The following is a 26,656-nucleotide window of genomic DNA, read 5'->3' on the forward strand; positions in this document are numbered from 1 at the left end:
GAACTGGACCTTCATTTCCTGACAGCTGATTCGTGATGAAATTATACATAAACTGTATTGTCAAATATCTCGTTGAGAAGTAAACCTAACACAGTTAGGGTCTTGGAGCAAGATTTATGGTGAAGCCTAGTCTGCCATTGCTTAGCCAACAAGATGAATGTATTGGAAGAAATGAAGAGATGTATTTTTCCTCCCACCTGACAGATATTCTCAGTAATTCTCATTTTGTTGGTGTTGGGGTAGTTGGACCAGTGGGGTTTTGTGGGTGTGTGCGTGTGTGCGCACGTTCACATGTGAATGCAAGTGTGCTTGAGATTAACGTGCTCATCTTTTTTCCATAGTGCCTACCACAGCTGTGACAATAACTTCTTCAGCTGAGCTGTTCAAAACCACAGTATCAACCACAAGCACTGCTTCACAGAAGGGCCCCATGAGCACCACTGTAGCTGGATCACAGGAAGGAAGCAAAGGGACAAAACCACCTCCAGCAGTTTCTACAACCAAAATTCCTCCTGTAACAAATATTTTTCCCCTGCCAGAGAGATTCTGCGAAGCGTTAGACGCGAGGGGGATAAAGTGGCCTCAGACACAAAGGGGAATGATGGTTGAACGACCGTGTCCCAAGGGAACAAGAGGTATTTCTGTCAAATACTAGATAAACATTTTACAATGTAGTTTAAGTAGTTTCGGAATTACACTGAAGTGATTTTATGTGAGGAAAGAGATACAGTAAGCTAACGTCATTGTTAGTTTTGTTAATTCTGTAATACAGCATGTGTACACAAAGGGTTTTTGAACTGTAAAAGTCATTTACGGTCAGGCCGTGGATTACCTCTCCCTCCTAAAGACCTAGGTCAAGCCTGAGATTTTTGCCAGTGAACTCTCTACTGAGGCTTCCTTACAGCTGTCTTTCTCATTACAAGTAATTGGATGAGTCCCAGAAAAATCAAGGGCTTTTTGTTCTTTTTGTTTGTTTGCTGTAAATGTCTGATATTTCTATACCAACTTTGTATTTACTGTTTATATTCTGCATTATACTCTACATTTTTGTCAGTTATTGTCAACGACTTCCATTAGCGTTTATTCAAAATTTAACACACGGAGTAGGATCATCATAGCTGATTTCCCAAATGCATGCAGAAAAAATGGTTTCAATTTCACTGTTGTTTTCTACATCTGTTGCAGGAACTGCCTCGTATCTCTGCATGGTTTCCACTGGAACATGGAACCCTAAGGGCCCCGATCTTAGCAACTGTACCTCACACTGGGTAAATCAGCTGGCTCAGAAGGTGGGTTGGAACCTTTCAATATGATACACATTGATGATTTAAGGGCTTTAACTTCTAACGTACATAATTTAGCTTTGTGTGCTGAAACCAGCTTCATTGCTCTTTGTTCAGTATGAACGTAAAAAATTATACATAGTTTTGTCTGTAAACTATTTATTCAGAGTTACATATGTTTTAGGGCATGCTGTTTTCTGTGTCAAGCTCTTTAATGAGTACATACTTGCTTAATTTCATTCATATTTAGTTTGTTCTGTTTCTTTTGATGTTCGTAAGACAAATAGGATGCTGGCCTAATAAATCAAGTATCATTAAGTCTGCAACTGAATCCACAGAATGCAAGCAGATGTGCACATCACAGATGATGGTGACAGAATAAGTAAAAATGACTTTAAAAGGCATTAGTGAAGTTAGTATTACAGTGTAATGCAGTGACATTTTAGTTTCTCCTTCACCATCTACGTTCTGAAGTGTAAGCAGTAGATAATAACTGTGAGTGTTAGACTGATTATATTCTGACTTAAATTTCTGGACCATTGGAATAAATAAATAAGGTTTTTAAATAGCAGTTTAAAATAGTTGCAGTGAAATGAGAGAGCTGTCTGAAGAATTTTAAGAAGAATTTCTGGGGTTTTTTTCCCTTTTGTTTCTTTTAAATGTCTGGTTAAGAATTTCTTTTTGAGGATCTAAGAACCTTTAATCATCCGAAATGAAGAGAAGGTTATTGGTCTCAGTTAGTTGCAGACTTTGACATATTTGCAAATATTTTTTTTTTGTCCACAACAAAGGTACTTGGGAGAACAAGAAGCCACAAACAGAACAAGACATCTTACTGAGATAATATAAACTGTCATTTCAGATCAGAAGTGGAGAAAACGCTGCTAGCCTTGCCAATGAACTAGCTAAACATACCAAAGGACCGGTGTTTGCCGGGGACGTGAGTTCTTCAGTGAGACTGATGGAGCAGTTGGTGGACATTCTCGATGCACAGCTGCAGGAACTGAAACCTAGCGAGAAGGATTCAGCTGGACGCAGTTATAACAAGGTAGGTAGAAAGTTTCTGTTATTTTCAATTAGACGATTCGTGCAGCAGCTCTGGATTCTTCTAGCGGCTGACTGCCTAACTTAAAACTTCTAATTTGGTTTATATCTCAAGAAAGAATTACAGTGCACCCCCATATAGTGCGTTAAAGGAGCAATGTGAACCCCAAAAGGATGCTGGGTACCTGAGGGAGATCTTAGTTGGTGGCAAACTTCCTCCGCCTGGCTGTGGTCAGGACTCTCCCTCGGGGCTGCCATATCTGCACTAGGAGAGAGTGTGTGTTACACAGCTACAGTCCACTCTCATGGCTGTAACAAAACGGCCATGTGTACAGGAACATTGGCTACTGAAATTCTGTTTTCAACGGTAGGTTTTAGGAAAAGGATACACTTCCTTTGCTAGAAGTACAGTGTGTTAGCGTTACTAATTTTTCCTCCTACGACAAAAATTTGATCACTATTTTAACCATACTATGAAGTGCTTTTGTGAGAGTCATATGAATCCAAAATCTATGGCTAAAATGATCTTACAGGTTTTTTTCCTTCCTTTTCTTCACGTATGTTGTCTCTAGTTTTACCAAGATACTTTGGATTAGTGTGTTTAGTAAAATACAGTTCAAAGCTGTGAATACACAATCTTGGCAATCAGTATAGACTCACAAAAATCCAGAGGCCCACAAGTACATGATAAACTCTGAGCTCAGGAACACTAGCTTAATTTTTGAGGATTTCTTCTTTCCTCATTTTCAACAGATAAAATCTAACCTCTGATTTTCTTTTCTTTTACTAAAAAGCTCCAAAAACGAGAGAAGACATGCAGGGCTTACCTTAAGGTATCTCTCCTGTGCTGTCACCCTGCTCTGTCCTTCCCTCAGCTCCCTGCTACGCTTTATCATCTTGCTGCATGATCCGGTGTATTTCAGTCTTTGATAATTATATAATGTGCCCCATATCAGCTGTACAAATGTTGGCTTTTCACAGGTATATTACTCTCAGAATAAGCAAATGATTTATTTTTACAATTTTTGCTGTTTTTCCATTCATCCAAACATACGAGGATTTTAATGAAATATCCTCTGAATTGGAAAGTAATCATAAAGTCTCTTTATTTCCTGTTGTCATCTCTGTGGATTAAAAAGCAACTTGAGTAAAACAGCTATGATATATTCTTGGCAGTTTATCATATCAAAGACTGTATAGTCATAATGTATGTGCATGAAAAAGTCACTGCTTTCTTATCTCTGTGGTGTACTCCTAAAGAAAATAGGCTTTATCTTGAAATTTTCAGGAGTCATTTCTAGAACCAGGCCGATACGGGGATGGGTTACTAGAAATGAAATATGAATAATGTGCTAGTACTATCGATACACGTTATATGTTGGTTTTTGTCGGGATAATAGGAACAGAAAGCCACTGTTTGCCTCAGAATCCCTGTCTGCTCCAGCTGGTTTTTCTCCCTGGTATATCCAAGTAAAATAAGGAATGTGCTGAGGCTAACCGTGGAATTACGCCTGTGCTAGTTCTGTGTGATAGATCAAAATAATAATACCACTTTGCATTTTGTCTTATCCTGTGAATTTTAGAAGTTCCTTTTGCTGGGGTGGTTACTTTCTAACCTTACTCATCTGGGGACCATATTCCTAATAAATCAAACTTTGAAGAACTAATCCATATACATGTGAAAACAAAACAAAAGAACTTTGTAGTTTTGCAGAATAGAAGTTATTCAAAAGCTATGACTTCACCAGCTTTGGTTGGCAAGGTCTGAAAAAAAGAATAGCATTTCCTAGGTAGTAATAGACATTGTTAGATCTGAGAACCTTACAGGAAAAGACGGAGGCAAAGTCTGTTTTTAGGTAGTAGTATTTTGGAAGTCCCTTATTAGCCTGCTTAATGGGGGCAAAAAATTACACGCTGAAGTGTATAGAATTTGTCATACTGAAATTTTCAGTTCACTTTTAAAGTATTAGTTAATGTGTGAAATGTAATAATTGGTATGTTGCCCAGGACATGTATCTCAGTGGGAAAAGAATAGCTTTTTTTCCTTTGGCAGGGAGAATATTCAGGAATATGATTAGAATAATGATCATTTTGATTCCAGTAAAAAAATACAAATGGTAGTAAATAGGAAGCATTTCAAATTAATAAAAGCATGCCATCAGCGAGTTGTGTCTAGGTAGTAGATTTCAGCGTGACCTCAATTTCTGACCAGTGTCATTTTCAGTATGTCTCAAATGAGCTTCTCTGTTCAGATAAGACTAATAAAACTCCCTAAATTACAAATCAGAAGCGACTTACACTATGCAAATGAAGCGAGTGCCTGCTTTGTGACAGAAGATTCATTTGTAACTGAGATTAGAGGCTCCAGTCTGTATTTCTTGGTGGCTAATGAACCTGGCCCCAGCAGACCGGTTTCTGTTCCACTCTGGTTAATGGCCGCAGCAGTCCCAGTGTGTGCACTCTTGACTATTCTATCTCCCATTAGAAAGAGAAAGAAGCCTTTAATGCCACTTGCAAGTATCTTCTACCTGCCAGGAAGGTCGCGGTGGCTCACAAGGCAGACAGGACGAGGATATTAAGATGGATTAAGCTAATTAATCTTACTCTGACAGTGGACTCAAACAACTTCTCCCCCTGCTCGTTTCAATATAGTACCTCAGACTAGCAGTTTTTGTTGTTCTTTGTACAAGGTATGCTCAGTGATTACCAATAGATCGGAACAATTTATATGTGGGTAATGACACATTATGATTAGATAAATGGGAAAGAGTAAATAAACTTAGTGATTTCAGCTATCCAAGCCACAGTCAGTGTACAACTACAGTAAGTATCAATATAAAAGCCCGCCTCCAGCTGCCTAACTGACTGGGTTACGTTTTTATTTAATGTTGTTTTGCATGGTAATAAACTAAACCTACATTTATGAATATTTATAACTTCGATATTTGTGAAGACTTTATTTTGCTTTTCTGTTTTCATTAAATTATTAGTACAGGCTTTAAATATTTTGATTGTTCTCTTGATCCCCTTAAAAACAAATCATTGTTTATGAATTAAGGTATACTCTCAAAAAAGTGTTTTTTAGCTAGATAGGAAATTGGAAGAGTGAGAATGTTCACAGATAATTTATACATTTTGAAATCATTTTGGTGTTTTTCCCAATGATAATAAGTAGGTAATGTTATATGGCACAATTTTGGTGGTTATTTTAGTTCAAGATCCAAAAAAACAGTATGGTTTAATTTTCAAGCATAAATACGAGATTACCCTTGAGACATCAGTGTTTTCTGTTTAGAACATTCAAGTCTTGAAGTTATATGTTCAAGTGACCATGCATGTAAGAGGAATACCTCAGATTAAGAGCTGACATTGATTTTATTTCTCTTCAACAAGTGAAATATGATTAGATAAACAGAAATAAGCCGTCTTCTTATACTTAGTCTTTATAATCAAACAGTAGTTTACTAATCTTCAGTTAGTTCTGTTTTGAAAGGGTCAGACATCAGGTTGGCCAGATGTATGTTGTCCAGGTGTCCTTCCATAAGGGTAAATCATCATGACAGGTAAATACTACAATTGTCACTAGTCAGTGATTGAAAATCACCTAGGTACTACAAGCAGTCAGAACTAATGATAGTTTTCTAATGGATGCAGGCAATTGTTGACACAGTGGACAACCTTCTGAGACCTGAAGCGTTGGAATCATGGAAACACATGAATTCTTCTGAACAAGCACACACCGCAACAATGCTGCTCGATACACTGGAGGAAGGAGCGTTTGTCCTGGCTGACAATCTCGTAGAACCAACCAGGGTCTCCATGCCCACAGAAAATATTGGTGAGTGAATCTGTTGTCAGGTTTAATTTTCATTTAGAAGATAGATGTTTAAGAGAATAATGCTTCCATTCTGAATCTGTTATTTCCCAGTGCCAAACTTCTCTTTCGTAAAATTATTTTTGTCTGTTAATAAGAGGTATTATTCCTCACATGCCATAACATTATTGCAAAAGCCAAAATCTATCCTGTCTTTTAAAAGTTGGTTTTATGTATGGTTTATTTTTTCCAACTGAAAAATCATTAAAGGAAAAAAAAGTGTTTAGAGTACTTAAATGCCAGAATATGGATTGCTTAATAACGAAAGTGCTTGCCATGAAACTGTGGCAAATGCTTTTCCATTTTATATAATACGTTCCTAATGAATTTAAATTACTTTCTGGAATGCGTTCTCCTGGCCACATATTTTAGGCACACAGAATTCGAGTCAAATATTTGTATAAAACATACCTGCCTTCAGGTGAAAATGTGGTCAGTGAACTACATCTCTCGTAGTGCAGAATGTCCATGCTTTATAGATTGCAGAATAGCTGCAGATAGTTGCAAAACATTTTAGAATTTCAGTGCTGGCAGTGAGAGGTAGGAATTCCCTTTTGATGGTATTTGAAAGAAGTCCAGTAAGTACAGTGAAATTATATTAATTTAGGCTTGACTGATTGGAATTGCTGATTATTTAGTGAGATTGAGCTCAGATGAAATTTACAGTATCCCTTAGTAAAGTAAAAAAATATCCCCAAGCCTCAACGTAAAAAAACCAAAAAGGGAACACAGACTACTCTTCCATGGAAAGAGTGCATTGGAGCAGCAGATACTGAATGAATTTTTGCTATCTGGGATGCCATATCTGATCGCTTTATTGTGCCTCCCTAAATCATGGGACTTTATGTTTAGAAATGCAGAAAAGCAAGGTGTATGGGAGAAATAGACATCAATCAGATTATGATACCTGGATTTAAATTCAAAACTTCTAAGTTTATTTTAAATAACTGAGTTTTCAGAAAGTGTTTTTAAAATCGTGTTTTTATTTACTCTATGAGGTTTTGAAATGACAAATAACTTAATAACTTTAAATTAAATGAAATTAAAGTAATTTCGCCTGCTGTAAGCTGGTAGACCAGTCATAAGGAAGATGATACACTCTACCTTAATTGTGTGAATAAAGCTTCTCCTTTCTGTCTGAAGTTTTTATTATTTCTGAGGTTGATTTATTTCATAGTCTAATAAAATTCCCAACGTACATGTTAAACAATTCTTCTCAGATATTTCCAGGGATATACCTATAAAGGAATGTAGGTCTGATCATCTCAGAAGATAAATCATAGAGAGCATTATTTGAAGTGAAGTGTTTGTTTTCCATATCTTCTAAAGCCAATTTAAAAGACAAGAAAAACTATAACTTCTCTTTTAAGCTCCTTCCCAGAATGCAAGACATTTTAATAGGCCAGGTTGACGGGCTCTGCCCCAATCAGCCTCACATACACAAAACACACCATTATTATATGTTTGGGATGTTTTTTTCTTGGTTTGAGAATGACTAGGGATTTTTTTTTTCTGATACCTGTGTTTTTCAGAGTTCTAAGTGATTATCCTTCACACTGGTTTTTAAAAATTTTAATTACAAACGGAATGTTGTGAGTAGAGATTCTTGTAGAGTGTAGTACACGTTTTACTAACTTCTCAAAAATAATGCCCTGAACTTACTATATGCATATGTTGATTACCCAGGAAATGACCCAACATGAAGGTCACTTTGCATATTCCAGTGAATATTTGTGTCTTGTATTTCTAAGCTGTAAACAATTTTGTGACAAATATTATCCATAATTTAGTATGACATTCAAGATTCAACTTTTTCCTAGGACTTGCTATCCTTTTAGCCATGAGAACTAAGGTAGCTCGTTACCCCTTTATGTCTTCACTTGCTGTTCTTTTCTAAATTTAGGGGGTGGCTACAGTGCCTTTGCTTATTAAGACAACTTGATTCTCCTCAGTGATTTCTCCTTGAATCCTTATTTTCACTTTACTGTATGGTTTACCCTTATACTTGACCTCATAAAAACGGTGTAATTATGTTGTAATTATATCTGATTATAGCTTTTTAAAGTCAACTTTGAGGTATAATTTAGATACAATAAGAGAAGCTGTTTTAAGTGTACTGCTTGATGAGTTTTGACAAATGCACACCCGTGTAACCAACAACATGGGCAATATTTCAGCCACCTCAGAAGGGTCCTTTATAATCTTTGGAGTCAGTCTTCCCACACCCCCAGCCCCAGGCAACCACTGATCTGTTTTATGTCACTGTAGTTCAGTTTTACTTTTCTAGACCTTACGTTGAATGGAATCATAGGCTGGGTACTCCTTTTGATCTTGCCTCTTTTACAAAGAATAATGTTATTGAGATTCATCTATGTTGGTGGCAGCATCAGGAATTCAGTCCTTTTTATTGCTGAATTTCCATTATAAGGACACAACACTATTTGTGTATCTACTCACTTGGTTATACATTTAGGTTGTTTGTACCTTTTGACTGTTATTAATAAAGGTACAGTTTCTCCGGGTGGCTGTACCAGTTTGTATTCCTAATAGCTGTTAATGTTCCGATTGCTCAACATCCTCACCAGCATTTAGGATTATCTTCTCAAATGTCTTTTGAATTTTAGCCATTTTAGTGATTTGTAGTGGAACTCATTTGGTTTTGTTTTACATTTGTATGATTACTAAGGTATATTTTGCTGAAAACTTCCAACTTTTCATGTGCTTATTGGCCATTCACATATGTTTTTTGTGTAATGTCTTTTTGTATATTTTGCCCATTTTAATTGGGTTGTCTTATTGGGTTATAAAGATTATATCTTCCTGATAAAAATCTTTTGTTGGATATATGTACTCTGAATGCTTTCCCTCAATATGTAACTTTCCTCTCTATTTTCTTAATAATATCTTGAGAGGAGCAAATAATTGGATGAAAAGTCCTCATTACCCAGCTTCAACAACATCTAGCCAATCTTGTTTCATGTGTTCCTCTCACCATTATGTTATTTTAAAGCAAACTCTTAACATATTATTACTATTAATACTTTAATATGTATCTCACTTTTTTAAAACCACAATGCCATTGTCAGACTTTAAAATTTAACAAAAATAGATTCAAAAGATAAAAAGGGAGTTTCAATTATTCGATTTCTGTAAACTTGTTAACATTTAACTCGTTTTACCTAGGATACAAACACGTTGTGCATTTGATGGAGGCATTGCTCCTGTTGGAGAGGAAAAGCTTTCCTTCTGCCCTGCTAAGTCTCTTTGGCTGGTCTAATAACCTCAGGCTTAAATTCCTTGCACCTCCCAAGAATGACTTTCTTTTGCATCTTAGGTAAAAAGGCACATAATGTTGATTGTCTTTCTTGTGATCTTAAGATTCATTAGGTGATTTAGTTATCATCAGCCTAATCCGGCATTATAAAATTCCCTGTTATTTATTTTCCCAGTAGGCTTAGCAGCCAGCATGATTGTATCCGTCAATTTGAGCTTAGTTACACTGCAGTTAAAAAAAAAAAAAAAAAAACCCAGACTCACAGCGGCAATCAACAACAAAGTTTATGACTCCTTAACTCCATGTCATCACGGAGCCTTGGTTTTGCTCTGTTCCCTGTCATCTTCAGCCGCCTCCATGTTGTTTGTACCCCAGGACTCAGGCTGATAGAACCTGGTCCACTGCAGGTTTGCTGGCAGAGGTCCTAGTTTTTCCTATCACTCTACTTTTCTTACTCTCTCATCTCAACTGCAGCCGCCACTCAGTGATGAATTTGACAAACAGAAGGACAGAGAAATATATTAAAATCTAATCTACAGCGCTGGCTGTGAGGGAGGCTCTGGGTGGCTCTACTATGAATCAAGCGTGTTCACTTTCAGGAAATCTGTTAAACAAGGCATATATTATTTAAAGTACACAGAAGATACAGAGAAATATCATAAACATCTGTGTAGCAATCACCCAGCTGAGCCACATCTTACCATATTTGCTTCAGCTTTGGGGGAAAGAAATAACGTATATATAATCTGGAAATCCTCTGCCTCCTTCCTGATCAGATTAAGAAGGGTGTAACTTTGTCAGCATTAGTAAGCTTTCATTTACTTAATTTTTGCTGTACAGGTATATACATTTAACAGTTATTTTTCATGTTTTTTTTTTTTGTTTGTTTTGGGGGTTTTTTTTGTTTGTTTTGGGGGGGTAATTATAATCAGGTTTGCTTTTTGTTTATTTATTTCCTTGGTTTTTCAATGGAGGTACTGGGGATTGAACCCAGGACCTCACGCATGCTAAGCATGCGCTCTACCACTTAAACTATACCCTCCCCGAGAAATAATTTTTGAGTGATAGAGCATGCACATCTTTAACTTTACTAAATACCGCCAAATTGCTTTCTACTGCTATTTTACCAGTTCACCTTCTCACCAGTAATATCGTTACCCATCACTCTCTTTGCCAACACTTTATTATTAACATAAATTTTGTCATTTTGTAGATTTGAATTGATCACATTATTGCTTTAATTTGCAGTTCCCTGATTACCTAAATTAATTCCCTTCTGTAAATTTGTTGTCCACAATTTTTCTTATTGTGGGTAATGCATTATGGAAACTAATTCTTTAAGGATTATTATATAATTTGCAAATGTTTATTCTGTCTGTGCCATCTCTTTTTTACATTGTGTATTAATCTTTTGTTTTACAGAATAATGAAGTCAGATTATCAGCTTATTCTTTTAGGGTTGACGCTTTTCGAATTTGGTATCCTGCTCAAATTTTTCTCTGCTTTGTAATGATGAAATGTTACATTTTCTTTAGAAATGATAAAGCTTTGCCTTCTTACATTTATGTTTTAATCCTGAAATTTATAGTGTTTTTGATATGTATGAGGGAACTAATTTTATTTTCTTCCATATGGGTAATCTGTTGTTTCAGTACTTCCAGTGCATAATCCATCCCTGTCCCCAGTGGTTTGTAAAGATATCTCTGTCATATATCAAGTTTCTGTACATGTTAGGAGTGTCTGTTATACATTGTTGCTTTTGTTTTTGTTTCAGTAATGTTAATATCTGGTGAGTTCTTTCTGCTCCTCCTAGAATCAGAATCGCCTTGGCTGCCTTTCGGCATGTCTCTTCCATGTGCATTTTAAAATCAGCTTGTCAAGTTCTGCATACTCAAAAACTCTTGCTGGAATTTTTATTAGAATTAGACTGAATTCGTAGATAGATTTTGAAGGAAGTGTCACAGATTTGTCTGTTGAGCTCTCCCAGATCGGACCATGATACGATTTTCCATTTTTTGTTGGGTCTTCTAATAAAGTTCTGTATTTTTCCCTTTAATATTTTGTACTTTTTAAATTAGGTTTATTCCTAGGAAATGTACACTATTGTAAACTGTATTTTTTTAAAATTATATATTCTTATTGTTTGTTGCTTGGTGTATAGGAACACAGTTGATTTTGCTGGTTACAGCCTTGCTGAATTCTTTTACATTTGATAGGATATAGAGTTTCCCTCATGATTACTTTGTAGTTAATTATGTTTTCTGTAAATAATTAACAGATTATTTTTTCCTTCCAGTCCTTTGTACCTTTTGTTTTTTTCTTGAATTATTGCATTAGCTAGGTCCTCTATTACAATGCTAAATAAAACCTGCAGTAGGGATCATCCTGACTTCAAAACAAATGCTTCTAGAGTTTTTCCATCATTATTTGCTAAGGGTGGGTTAGATAACCCTTTTCTGATAACAAAACCATTTTCTGGGCAAGGAATTTTTCTTTTGTTCCTATTATTTTATAAAGATTTTTTTATATTGAATGAGTATTGAAATTTGTTGAATTCTTTCTGTGTATATTTTTCTTAATTTCTTAATTTGGTGAATGATAATATATTTTCTAATGTATTAATCTCTGTAAGCCTTTTTGAGTTAAACTTAATTTGTTCAGGATATACTTAAAAGTATATATATAATTTATTAAATATTTTTGTGTAATTTGAATAAGTGAATATTGTTGTATTAAATATCATATGATTTATCTCTTTGTACTATTTTATGCATCAAGATTATATGTAAGTCTTGTGAAGTGAGTTGGAAAGCATGAGCAGTTTAAAATTCAGTATATATTTAACCATGAGTTCATTTTCTTAAGTGGTCATAAATTATTGGTTTTTTAAAAAATTATTTTATAGTCAGCTTTGTGTTTCTAGTAAATTTTTCCTTTTGTCTATTTTAAAATTTATTTATATAAAGTTGATTGTTGTAGGTCTAGTGAGTTCTATATTAATGATCCTTTTTTAAAATTCAAACAAATTTTTTTTTACTAAGGACATGGTTTTAGACTTTAATAAGTAAGTATCTGTTGGATGAAATTTACTCTGAGCATGTATATCTATATTTGGAACATTTCATGGAAACTCAAAGGATTTCCTTCTTTCACCTTATCTTCTGTCTTTTATGAATAATTAATGATTGAGACCCCCTTTCAGTGTAAGGAAGAGAGAGGTATATTTTTGTCACCCATCTTACCCCCTTCACCTCCCACTCACACACATGGAATCTTATTTGAGGAGAGGAGATTATCCACATATCCATCTACTTAATCCTTCTGAGCATGGATTAATAAAACAAATGTCTCAACCAGTTTCTGCAGCTAATAGAATTCTAGAATTCTAGGAGTTCTATGACTCTCATTGTAAACTTATATTTCAAGTGCTTGACATATGGCCTCATAGCTTATAAAAATCTCCAATGTTATGATTTCATATTTACAGCTAAATGTATATGTATTTTATAAAACAAAGTTGTGAAAGATTTTTAAAAATCAGCATCCAAGAGTTATTCTATAATGGATGATATGAGCCCATTTTTCTAAAAAGTCAGTGAATTTATCATATTCTGTGTGTGTGTGTGTGTATGTGCACATGTGTATGTGTATCTGTGTACCAGCTCATATGCATATGTTAGTCAAACTAGAACTAGCTATGCAAGTATATGCCATCAGAGAGGGTGAAATTCGGAGAAAAATGTGTGGACTGTATTTATTGAATTATGTGTTACTTTTTAAAATTCAAGTGTCTGAAATTAATGAATTTTTCATAGAGCTCCTCTCATTTCATCAGTAAATGACATTTTATTTACTAATATGAAGTAGTTGACTTTACTAGAAACAATAATACTTTCTCATTCTTTTTAAGAATCAAATGAATATTGATATAAAGTATTGCAGTCTTTATTGGAATTATGGTAGACAGCATTTATGTTCAGGATGATACTATTTTTTAAAAAAAATTAAACAACATTGGTTTTACTGACCATATAAATGATCTTAATGTTATATATATTGACTGTTTTCCTTACATGTTTTTCAACGTTGCTACTTTCTTTGTGAATTTTTGAAATTTGGGTTATGCTGCAGTCATTTGCAAACTTTTTTTGTAAAGGCCCACGTAGTACGTATTTTAAGCGTTGCAGGTCATATGGTCTAAGTTGCAAATACTTAACAACCATAGACAATAAATTATAGACAGTATATTAATGGGTGAGCATGATTATGTCCCAGTAAAACTATATTTATTAAAAGAAGTGGCTGGCCAGATTTGGCCCACAGGTCCTATTTTACCGAATTTGAATATATAAAAATTGATTGTTACTAGTGAGAATTAATGGGAAGTTTGAACATAATGCTAGACATTTTCTCCTAAATAATGCTGTGCTAGTCTCCTTACTTTGAGAAATTAGGGAAAATCTATTACTGCACAATTGACCTATGTAATCTTATGTATTAAAACATACACATAGATATAAATGTCTATATGCAATAAACGCATTCAAATTTAAACTTCATATTTTGTTTTATCATTGCCAAGTAATGGTAATTGAAAAGTCACTTAGCATAAAGAGTCAAAAAATCATTTTGAAATATTTTTGTTAAACTTAATTATTTAGATGAAACTTTGATAGTTGTGTGCTGTAAGTCAGATGCTTCATATCCATAGGCTAAAAGACTGGAATTAGTTGACAAAAGATATAAAACTTTGAAGAAAATATTCAAAAATGATTACACCAAAAATTTTAGAGTAGTCAAAATTTAAGACCTCTTAGAATAATTTAGTTGTTTGTTAATGATTTTGTTGTAATTCAGCACAGAAGTTTTATAGGTAGAAAAATAGTGGTTTCTGTGCAATTACCATTTGCCTCTTTGTAGTTAAATTTAAAGAATGCCCTTTTTTTTCCTTCTTTATCTTTTGCCTCATCCAGTTCTGGAAGTTGCAGTACTCAGTACAGAAGGACAAGTCCAAGACTTTAAATTTCCTCTGGGCATCAAAGGAGCAGGCAGCTCAATCCAACTCTCTGCAAATACTGTCAAGCAGAACAGCAGGAATGGTAAAATGGAACAAAAGTCTTTTAAAAATTGATAGGTTTTTTTGGTTGTTGTTCAGTTAAACCTATTAATTCTAAATGCTGAGTATTTGACTCCTAGTATAACAAATACGGCTTAACATTTAAAAGCAGATTTAAAATAATGCCTTACTCTTTTCAGTAATTTAACCTAAATGAAGATTTCATAAGGATTTTTTTTCATTTCATTCTGATTTTATTGTATCTTATCTTATTCATAAGCATATTTTCTGTAAAGACATATGGCTGTTTTTACCTTCCTAGGTCTTGCAAAGTTGGTGTTCATCATTTACCGGAGTCTGGGACAGTTCCTTAGTACAGAAAATGCAACCATCAAACTGGGTGCTGACTTTGTTGGTCGAAATAGCACCATTGCAGTGAATTCCCATGTCATTTCAGTTTCAATCAATAAAGAATCCAGCCGCGTGTACTTGACAGATCCTGTGCTTTTTACCCTACCACACATTGATGTAAGTTATGTGTGCTAATGAAGTAGTGCAAGGTTACAAAGCCAGTTAGGAAGGAAAGCAAAACAGACATGCTGAGGATGGAGAGAGAAGGGGAATGGGGAAATGGCAGAGAGGAAAGAAAAGACTGTCCCATTTGAATTTCAAATGTTGGACTAGGTCAGAGACACAAGTTTATTTAAGTCTGTGAACATAAAATTAAATGAGCCTGGTTCAGTGATTATTAGAATTTAAGTGTATTCTTAATGAAAGCTAATTCAGTAATCAACAGGAAAATGTAAATGACTGTAATTTGTTTTAGAACGAAAATTAACTCTTACCTTAGCAGCACTGTGGCTGAGTATTAACGGTTAGGACTCTGCCTTTTTGGGCTTTTTCATGCAGCAGATCTCTTTTTTTTTTTTTTTTTTTTTGGTTTTACTGATCACAGTAACACAATTGTTACCAAGCATTGTGTTTTTAAAAATACAGAATTGAAGAGATGTGATTCCTCTGCCATTCCTTAGAATGCAAGTTGGTAGTTAAATAATTACACCATGTTGGACGAGTGTCTGCAGAACGTGGCTGCTGTTATAGTAGAGTGAATAAGTGCCCACAGATCACCAGGGAGAGCTCCAGAATTGGCAAAGAACAACACATTTCTGCAGCTGTTCACTTTTATACCTTCTGCAGTTGCTTCACTCTTTTACGCACCTTGACGTACGAACTACAGCATTCAAATTGTCGCTGTTATGTTACTTCGAACAAAAAGGGGCCCCAAACAAAATGGATTTTAAAACACTTCTTCCTTACAGGATTTTTTTGGAACAAATTCACTGCTCTAATTTTGTCAGAAAAGGAAAAAAAAATGATTCTGATGTACCATCAGTATGTAAAATCATAAGATGGAAATTGTAATTGTGTAAAATGGGTCTTTGGTAATTTAGAGTACACTTTAGAGTGTCTCGGACTATAAAGCCCCTTTTAAGTTAGATATCTGCCTTGTATAACATAGTCTACAATTTTGCTGATGAAAAACTTTATAGTCCGAAACATGCAAAGTTTAATCTAAATTACCTTTTACACATATTAAACAATTGCTATTGCCATCTTAGAGTGTAAAATCCTAATTTTATCTTGTCATTTTATTTCCCAGCCTGACAATTATTTCAATGCAAACTGCTCCTTCTGGAACTACTCAGAGAGAACTATGATGGGATATTGGTCTACCCAGGGCTGCAAGCTGGTTGACACTAATAAAACTCGTACAACGTGTGCATGCAGCCACCTAACCAATTTTGCAATTCTCATGGCCCACAGGGAAATTGCAGTAAGTATTTGCACTTCTAATTAGTAGCAGAGAAAAACCTCAGAGATTCGAAACAGCTTGTGTAATAGTCCCTTCTTTGGGTGCTTATCGTACCTAAAAAGCAAACAAAGTAATGTGGATGTCTAATTGTTTCTACACTGTCCATATATTGTAGGAAGTCTTGGTACTGTATTAATTGTTACTTCTCAAATCATCATGTGCTTTATAGACTTGTTCTAAGTCTTTCCCCTTCGGGCAGGTGATAGGCACAGGTGATCAGGGATTTAAAAACTGAACAGCAATAGATTATACAGACAGAGGGGCCCTGAAGTGTGACAGTGTCCTCCCTATCTTGAATGTTTGAATCTCATTTTACAATTTCTGCTTTAAGTTTCTTAACCACTTTGCACACTGCACAAAACTGCAGATTTTGTAAGACCAGAATGGCTCCTGGAATGTTTCTTAGTGTTCATTTCATTCTTGTGAATAGGAGAACAAGAGCCAGAAGATAAACATATTTTAAGAAATGTAACATGAAAGCTCTCACATCTATTATGTGCTTAACTCTTAGTATATAAATATAAAAACTCAAGGAGAAAATTAAAACAACTTCTTTGTTAGCCTGAAAAGCCATTAAAATGCCATTTTTTAAAATAACTAAGTAGTCTTTGTTCTATTGTAAAATTTTTTTATGTGTACATGAGTAATTATTTCAGTCAGTCTTTTCTAGGTAAAATCTTCCACTTTCATAGATCATTCTTTGGATATAAAAATTAATAAGATTATATTGCATTCTGTTATATGATTTTTTTTAAGTATTGAACCCTGTTTGAACACATGAATTTCAGCAGAGTTGAGTGTTAAAAGATGAGCGATCACACGTGAAACCTGTCTTACCTTTAGTTAATGTGCTGCAGGAATACTGAAGTTCTGCTTTTTTTTTCCCCAGTACAAAGATGGAGTTCATGAGTTACTCCTTACAGTCATCACCTGGGTGGGAATTGTCGTTTCCCTCGTTTGCCTGGCTATCTGCATCTTCACCTTCTGCTTTTTCCGTGGTCTGCAGAGTGACCGTAACACTATTCACAAGAACCTTTGTATCAACCTTTTTATTGCTGAATTTATTTTCCTAATAGGCATTGATAAGACAAAATACATGGTAAGTACCGCTTCCATTTGTTGACGTTGGATCTTTGAAAATTATTATAACAGGTGTAAATCCGCACATGCTGCTGATAATTTTTGACCTTCTGTCTTAATATAATGAACATGACAACATTGAAGGATAATTTGTAATAAATTAAAAGACAAAACCCAATCATCAAGTAATATTATTATGAGTTAATTCATTTCTTGTATTAAGGTACAGTTGGATTTTCTGGCTTGTTATTAAAACATGCAATTTGAATAGAAGAATGCTGGAGATACTAAAATGAAATGATCCTATTTAAAAATTTTTCATCTTGTTTACATAGTCATTCTGACTAGTGATCATTTCTTTATATTCTGAGCAATTTATTCATCATCGTGAGGTCTCAGTGTCAGAAAGACAACTAAATAGTTAATGCTTCACCCTGTATTCATCGGCACTGGGATTAATTTAAGAATGTGCCACATGTGACAAGAAAATGATGTTAGGTAATTAGATCTGGGATACTTGTCATTAAAACAAATTTTTTAAAATTCTGTAGTCGAAAAGGTAGAAATAATGTATTTGGAAACAACTGTTCTAAGGATTTGTAAAGCAAATTATCTACAAGTAGAATATTCAGATTTAATAATGCGTAATTCTAGAAGAGAAGTTAATATATTTTCATTTGGACTCAATTTCGGTAAAAATAGTAATGTCTTACAGTGATGGTATTTCTCGCACACCTAGCATTCATTACACTCTATAAGCACTGAACCAAACTTGGCAGTGTTTTTGTTTATGAAAAAACTTTTTTTTAAGAAACAGTAGTGTAGGGGGAGGGTATAGCTCAGTGGTAGAGTGCATACCTAGCAAGCACGAGGTCCTGGGTTCATTCCCCAGTACCTCCATCCAAAAAAAAGTAAATAAATAAAAACCTAATTACCTCCCCCCAAAATAAAAACAAACAAACAAAAGAAGAAGAGTTGGAAATAAAGTTCAAGATAAAACCTTGTCTCTATGACAGAGTTGACGAAACAGTAGTTTAAATATCTTAGAGACATTTAAGCATCTTAAAGACAGTGGCGAGGACTGTCAGTGAATATTGTACAGTTTTGGAGCCAGCTGCTGATATTCATGTGTTCTGTTGTGCGTTTTTTTGCTCCTTTTCTTTATAGATTGCATGCCCAATATTTGCAGGACTTCTGCACTTTTTCTTTCTGGCCGCTTTTGCTTGGATGTGTTTAGAAGGTGTGCAGCTCTATCTAATGTTAGTTGAAGTCTTTGAAAGTGAATATTCAAGGAAGAAATACTACTATGTTGCTGGTTACTTGTTTCCTGCCACGGTGGTTGGCGTTTCGGCTGCTATTGACTATAAGAGCTACGGAACAGAGAAAGCGTGAGTAATTGCAAGTGACCTGAGTGTTTTTCAAGTGAATAATTTTTTAAAGCCTGTTAGCTGTCAGTGAGGGTCCCTGACAGACTAAAATAGCATCTGAAAGCTTTATTGGTGAGAGAATGGGCATGCCGTGCACAAATTACAATCAAGTCTTTTGTAATTTTCTAGGTTCAGAGGATTTGTACTCTGGCGAGGCAGATTCTAAATTATGGACTTTCTTTTTAACACAAAAGACTGACCTGAAACAAATTGAAAAAGTAAATAATTTTTTGGCCTTAGAAAGATATTAAGTAAAAATTCTTCTGAACTTAAAGCATCTGACAGGTTTAACTACTCAGTTTTTAAGCTAATGCTTCATTAGCTCTCTTTGTGCAGCGGGCCCTCTAGCTAACTCTCATTCTCAATTGTGACAGTACCACATTCCATCCCATATGTTTTACTTTGATAATATTTTATCAGGCAGTTTGAAAGGATTAAAATAAGTCACTGTCATTCATTTATAAAAAATATAGATATTTATGGAAAGTGACAGAAGGTAGACATGGCCGTGTTTCTAAGGATTTTATTTGCTAGAGGCATGAATTTGCCTTCCAATTCTGTTTATTTTTTCTTTTGATAAAATTAGTTATATAGATTCTTTGGACTAAAGAAAGCTTTTTGACTGCACAGATGATGAGAGACAAATGAAAGAAATTCACTGGAGATTCAGTGTTATATGAAAAAATGAACCACTAAGTAAAATCTGTCTTAATAAGTTTATGCATCATTTACTCTAATACTGTATGAGTTCTGTGCTTTGATTTTTTTTTCTAGTATTCATCCATTCCCAGTTGAGGTATTATATTTATGCTACACTGTTTTGCAACAAATGTAACATCTGAACATTTATTTTTTTTATCTGTTATGTTCCATAGGGTTAAACATTTTAGCTCAGATACAGATTCAAAAGGCAAATTTTGAAAATAGGAACTTTAAAATGATGAGACAATTTGGAGTCTTGAGTTTCAAGTTTTTCTCAGTAAAGTCAAATGTCTTAAGACTTCAGGCTGGGGGTGGTTACTGTTTTCTCCATACAAGCATAATTATGTGTGTCTTTATCAAATTTAAAACCTGAAATGAAGAATAGGTTGGAATAAATATATTACTACTTTTTAAGTCAGTGCCAACTCAGAATTATTAACACTGTTCTTGACCACAAGAAATTAATTTTCAAAGGCAAATGTAAAGTTAGTTTTGTTTGTTAGATTTTTAAATTTCTGTGTTCCTTGTGATGTTGAGGATCCACTGAATCTACTTAATACAAATTATTTTCTTTTTGTAATAGTTGCTGGCTTCATGTTGATAACTATTTTATATGGAGTTTCATTGGACCTGTTACCTTCATTATTCTGGTAAGCAGACTCTGTTTTCCCTTCATTTTTAGCTTGCTGCTTTAGCAGTGCAATTGAAACAGGGCTAATTTGTTTGACTTTTAATTTATCTATGCAGTCAAAGATTTATAAACACGTCCAGCTTACCTGATAAAATTATATAGTGTATTTTACATATTATATCATTATTTAGAGTTTATACACTTGCTAATTAGTACTATTTCTGAAAATTGTTTCCTCTAAAAAGTACTTTTTCCTCCTTTCTAATATAGTTTGCAAAAATGCCATGTCATTATATATATATGCCATGTTAAGATTTGAAAGTACTTTAATAATTAGAAAGGAATAATTGACATGTATAGTTTATTTTGTTTTTGAGTAAGTGGGGTTTTTTGCTAAGAGTTTTAATTCAGGAAATTATGTTTCCAAAATCTATAATATTAGCTCTGCACCAAGCCTGAATAGCATTTATGAATTAAATGAATGTTTTATGAAAGTGAAAGAACATTAGCTTAATATTTATTATTTTAATTTCCACATAGCAGTTTAGTGCTTTTAAACAAACATCCACACCCTATTTTGGGCACAAAAAGTTTTTTTTTAAACTTAGAATAGTATGTGAATATTAAATAAATTTTAAACTCATTAGAAGTAAAATTACTATTCTAAGCCTTGAAATACCAAATAAAAATACTGGTGTCTAAGAAATTTTATTTTAAAATAAACTTGATACAAATTAAGTATAATAACATTAAGGTACTTTTTAACTTAAATTATCACTAGTCAAATATTTGAAATACAGTTGAAATTTTTTAAATGTAGCTAAAATATTTGGATTTCAGTATTTAAAACTTTTCACTCAGGTTTAACATCATGCTGTTACAAATAAATGTTATTGACCATTATAAGATTGACAGTGAAACAAACAAATTTACATATTGCCTATATCTGTTTATTCCTATTAGGGGTGCTTTTTTCTTTAAAAAGTTATAACAAATGAGCTTATTAGCTATTTCTGTGGTTAACTAGTGTGTCAATAAAATTAAGCAAAAACTTTTAGTAGTTCAAGGAAAGTTAGAATTACTTCAAGTTTATATAACTTCTGTCATTAAAATGAATTATTTTATACAATTACTTTTATACAAAGCAAAATGAAAATTTGAGATGAATGCCTGTGTGAATCAAATCAGTAAAACACTCTCAAGTGTTCCTAGGAAAGCTGATTTCTCATCAGAATTGTTCAGTCCAGATGATTGCCCCAGTTTTTGTTCTTGGTTTACTTTTGTTAATATAGCCTAAGCCTAGCTTGAATTAAACTGACAAACAGCTGACACGAAGAGGTGTGATCCTTAAAGACACAGGCTTCTTTTTCTCCCTGAGCCCTTGGCCAAACATATTGATACTTTGAAAATTGTAAAGACCATTTTAGGGATATTTGATCTATACTTCTGTTGTACTGCAAGTTTTGTTGATTTTCTGTCTCTGAAGAGAAATACTTTCTTGACAGTATTAAAAGACGTTTTACTTGGCAAAGGGGGTTAATGTTCATGTATGCACAGCCTCCAGTAAGGAAAGAGGTGAAGGGTATTTTATTATGTTGCCCATTTACAAGCGAGAGCCTACTATTACTTTTCAGCTTTGTCATTATTATCGTCTACCAGATCATTGAGGTTGAGATGCGAAGGGCTTTTGGGAACAGTGTTCCCAACTAGAAACAAAACCAAACCAAACAGCAGGCAGCAATCACACTACAGAGCCTGGGAGTAATTCTTCTCCTGCAATTGCTTTGCCCTCTGATCGTCCCAACGCAGAGAGACAAAGAGTGACACAGAAGTGTAAAATGTTATCTCGCATGTAGCCTAAAGTGAGGTAAATGATTGTACACACGTGTTTGTTGAGTACTAATATAGTTACCGACATATGTCCTTATGGTGATACAGGACATTTAAAAGTCAGTGGAGACACAAATCTTAATAATGTAAATTATATTGCCTACTACTCGTTTAAGGAGTACTCTCATAACAGAAATCACCTATTGGTATTCCTGGAAAGCATAGTTTTCCATTTCCAGCTTTTCTGAATTGAAATCATTTCACTTAGTAGTATTAAATAAGTGTACATTTTTAATAATTTTCAATGAAAAAAATGTTATGGAAGATAAAACTTCCTACTTCTGTGTTTCTATAGGATGTCTTGCCTACAGGCACTAGAGTTACTATATCTATGAGAAAAGTGCTTGTAAGTAATGAGCAGTGGGAAACCATTAGTATGCCTGAAATGGTTTAATGAAAGCTTGGATCATGACACGTCAGGAGCTGTTCTTATCATTTGGACAGCTCCATCTGCATCGTTAATAATTAATTCAGTTCAGTAAGAGTTCAGCTCACACACTCATTTAGAAGTCTTCCTCAGAGAACACCTCACTGGCTGCCAGTCCCAGGGAGAAATAGGTTTCTGCTTGGCTAACAGCAAAGATCTGGAGATACAAGTGCGGTTTTAGAGTTGCATTTGCCAGGTAGCAAAAGCTCTAGGGAGGACAAAAAGGGTCAGAACATGTGCAGTTCAGTTAGGTTACTTCAGAGTGGTGTTTCTGTTCTTCTGTCTCATCATATCCATGTCAGCACTGCAAGCTGTGGAACGAATTTTAAGCTGCTAAGCTCAGATGGCTATGATTCAATGGAGCAGGTTGATGACTATAAAACAAACTGTGCCCTCCTACAATCTATGGTACCTTTTTCTCTCTTTAAACTTCTTTGTATTTTCATGTTTATCAATATGGGTAATGATTAGCTAGGCCATATCATCAAGTAATGGTGAATTTTATTTAGCAAAGTACACCAGCAGATTATTTAATAAAACAGTAATTTATGAAATTATTTTTGGAAGATAGGAGGAAGAGTATTATTTGTTATTGGAAGAGGAAGAATGCCCTGTTTAGTGGTTCACTCTTTTTAGCTGAATAAGAAAATTTTTTCTTCTTCATTTGTTCTCACTCTTTAACATAGAATTCTATTAAGAGATATCCATCTACCCATTTACCTGTGTACACACACACACACACACACACACACACACACAGAGGGTAGAGTTAAAATCTGATTAATTCCTGGAGGAATTGCCTCATCTCCAAAGTTAATCCTCAGTATGGGCATTTAGGCTGGTGAGCTGACATGCAGCATGCAACACCGTCCTGTTGACTTGTACTTACTAGAGGCATCTACCTGAATGGCTGAGTAATGTCATGTATACCAGGTTTATAGACAGATCTTTATGTACACAGCTGTAACTCTGTCTTTTTCCTTTCTCACTGATGCATAGCGCCTTTCAATCTATCCCAAAATGCTGTGTTTAGACTTAGTAGCATTCAGTTTGTAAAGAACAAGAGGGTAAAAAGTGACTGCATTGGACTTGAAGGGAGAACAGCAGTTGAATGGTGGGCACAACTCTTCTCAGCCTTTTGCCTGCCTTCCAACGAGAAACACGGAGAATCTTCTGTTGATGTTTGTGATTTCTCAAATTTTTTAAATGCATACCAAAGGCAGGAGAATAAATTGGGGAGAAGTAAAAAGTGAGGAGAAAGAAGCCGTTTATTCTAACCAGAAAAGAAAGACGCACAGGAGTATATGGTTGGAAAGAGCCATTTGTGGACGGGAAAAATGATAAAAGAAGGAACTCATTTGAACTTCACTCGAAACTAACCTTTTTAGTCTTCAAGTGACTATCTTAGACAACAGAATGTATCAGAGATGTTTCTTTTTGCCCCTCTATTTCTCAATCTGATTCCCATAGTTATGAGAAAACAAGAAAGGAGTAGAAAAGAAAAAAAATCTATAGAAATGTTTTATTCTACAAAATTATGACTTATTAGAGTGTATTGCCTCCTGAAAAAGATGGGAAGAATATTTATTCTAGGAAACTAAAAATTAGCATTTACGTTTTAGACATTGGAGAAAATAAGACAGCTTTAAAACCACATTTTAAAAATTTTCTTTACCCTTCAGTAAATGTTCTGTTTAATTCCAGAAAATAGTTCACTCTCATATATTGGTGGTAACATATTAAACTATTCAATACCTTAATTAATAGACATATTTTTTCATTTCTCTAATAAGACCAATAAATAACATGTATTAATGAGTTTTTTTCATGTGGAGTTGGGATAAAGAAAATATCTTACATTTGGCTTTTTTTTTTTTTTTGGCTCTTATATTCACAATAAGTCCTACAAGCCTTTTTTCATAATTACTTTGTCTTGAAATGATGTTATTTTATCCTATTAAAGATTATTTGCCTCATTATTTGTATATTGTCAAGTCATATTTCAAAGATTAAATAAGTGTTGGATTTAACCCTAAAGTTCTTGACAGCCTAACAGTGTGTTCGCTAGATTTTTATTTTCATTTTCTTTAAATTAGAGAATTCACAGACACTTGTGAAATAATCTGAGTGCAAGAATTCTTCTGTGGTTTTATGATTATTTTCCTAGGATTTTAAGTTGTTTTTTAAGAGACTCACTTTTAAAACATCTTTTTGAAACATTCAATCTTAAATATGTTAGAAACAACAGCTTTTCTCCCCTACTCGGGTTTTATGGGTTTGTGTGATATTTAGCGACGTGAGTATAAGCATCACAAACAGGCTTTAGAAAGCACAACTAACTGTTAAACGCAGAGTGTAGCGAGTGGGAGTAGGAACATGTGGGTGTCTTAGCCTTGTGCTGATTATGGGATGGTGGTGTTCTACAAAGGAAATGCAGAGTTGGTTATCATGGCAAGTCCATCAAGTGGACATCTTTTGAAGAGCACACCTTCTTATGTTAAGGATTTAAGACTATATTTTCATACATTAATTAATTTAATATTCTGTCTTCAACTCATTCATCATCCCTGATTGATCTGTGAAGTAGATTGCTCTTTATAGAAGTGGAACCTGGAACCTTTTTTAAAAATATAAAACTAGTGTATCTTCGGTTTTGTTAGAAGACTTCTAGTTTTCTCAACTAGAATCAATTGGTTAATTTTGTTAGAAAAGACTGCAGGCCGTGGAGCCAGATGACAGTGTATGGACCCTCAGCATTGACTTTACAGGAGCTACATAGGCTTTGGCAAGGTACTCAACATCACACACTTGTAAATGGTTATCTCAGTGCTGTCTGCTGCCTCTGGAGCTAGGGTTATAGGTTGCTGGAGGATATTTTTTAGCTTTTCTTGTAATTATCTGTATTTTCTGAACTTTGTGTCTTGTGAATGTGTGGTATTTGTAGCTAGGAAGAAACACTAAACAGAGACATAACTAAAGCAGGGTGAGGGGAGAAGAAGAGGAGATGCATCTAACAGTCTACTTTTTAAGGCTGAAGTGAGATATATTTTCTGTGGTGTTTTCAAGTTAGTTCTGTCTTAACAAGAAAGAAATGTCTTTGTATCATATTTAAGCTTTAGTTCTATTTTTACATAGGTATGCTTTATTTTCATTTCAGTTTTACTGGAAAAGGTGCTAGTTCTTAAATAACTGATTTTTTTTTAGCCTGGTTTTCTTCATTGAAAACTGTTTGGATGAATTCACCCCCTATGGTTTCACATTTTCTACTCGTTGTCTTTTTATAGCATAATTCTTGATACATTCCAGTTTTTTCTTTCCTTGTAGTTCAGTTATTGCAGTGGGTAATAACTTTTTTCTTTCCTCGAAGGTACTACTACTACTGTTATTTTATTCCTAGGGGATAATGAATATGCTTAGAAAGTAAGGAGCTTCACATTGTGGCCCTTTGTGCTTCAGAAAATTGTTTTTTTAAGAAAGGTGTTGGGGTAGGGGGCAACCCTAGGTCTAGAAATTTGGAATAAAAGCAATAAATGGTTTTATTAGGACATTGAAAAAGGAAGATTGAGAGGTTTAAATGATTTTAACTCTGAATCTGTAAAAAATCTGTAAGGCAGCCATTCTTGCTTAAGAAAGATGTAGCCAGTTTGTTTGTTTATATGGGTTTGGTTTGTTTTTAGGATATTTGGAGTTCTTGTTTTTAACCATTCCTAAATTGTCCTAGTTACAACTTACTATTATATAAAATAAAAAGTAAAAACACTGTTGATTTTGTTTTTTAAAAAAATTAGAGATAAACTATACCATGAGTCTTTAAAAACCAAATTAAATACTTACTGTACTAGCAGAAGGATCTTTCTGATTTCTCAAAGGCAAAAATTGTGTCTTACCCACAATACAGTAAGCACATTCTTGTGTGGAGCAGTAAGGTCAATAAATATTTGTTGAATGAAATGGCATCATACTATAACATCCCTGAAAATAGAGGCATTTATTTATATTATGACCGACTAGGCTTTATAATCTTCAGAATATAAAACTAGAATTTTTTTTTACAAATTATTTACTTTTCCTCTAGACAAGTATCTTAAGAAATTA

At 34.2% G+C, this 26,656-nt stretch overlaps 1 protein-coding gene across 7 annotated transcripts in view; it reads left to right on the top strand.

Moving 5' to 3' along the window:
- Positions 1-26,656, top strand: part of ADGRL2 (adhesion G protein-coupled receptor L2) — a 252,564-nt gene that overhangs the window by 211,389 nt on the left and 14,519 nt on the right. For 4 of the 7 annotated variants that reach the window (XM_032494670.1, XM_032494671.1, XM_032494668.1 and 1 more), the window contains exons 7-16: positions 342-635; positions 1,186-1,289; positions 2,146-2,331; positions 5,982-6,165; positions 14,449-14,574; positions 14,854-15,059; positions 16,192-16,365; positions 17,294-17,503; positions 18,652-18,872; positions 20,197-20,263. In XM_032494670.1, the coding sequence (XP_032350561.1) occupies positions 342-635; positions 1,186-1,289; positions 2,146-2,331; positions 5,982-6,165; positions 14,449-14,574; positions 14,854-15,059; positions 16,192-16,365; positions 17,294-17,503; positions 18,652-18,872; positions 20,197-20,263 (1,772 nt within the window). Of the gene's footprint in view, positions 1-341; positions 636-1,185; positions 1,290-2,145; positions 2,332-3,121; positions 3,161-5,981; positions 6,166-14,448; positions 14,575-14,853; positions 15,060-16,191; positions 16,366-17,293; positions 17,504-18,651; positions 18,873-20,196; positions 20,264-26,656 lie in introns of all 7 variants that reach the window. The other 3 variants (XM_032494667.1, XM_014555257.2, XM_032494666.1) reach the window with 1 other exon arrangement.

Source organism: Camelus ferus, chromosome 13 (genome assembly GCF_009834535.1).
Source record: "Camelus ferus isolate YT-003-E chromosome 13, BCGSAC_Cfer_1.0, whole genome shotgun sequence".
Classification (NCBI taxonomy): Eukaryota; Metazoa; Chordata; class Mammalia; order Artiodactyla; family Camelidae; genus Camelus; species Camelus ferus.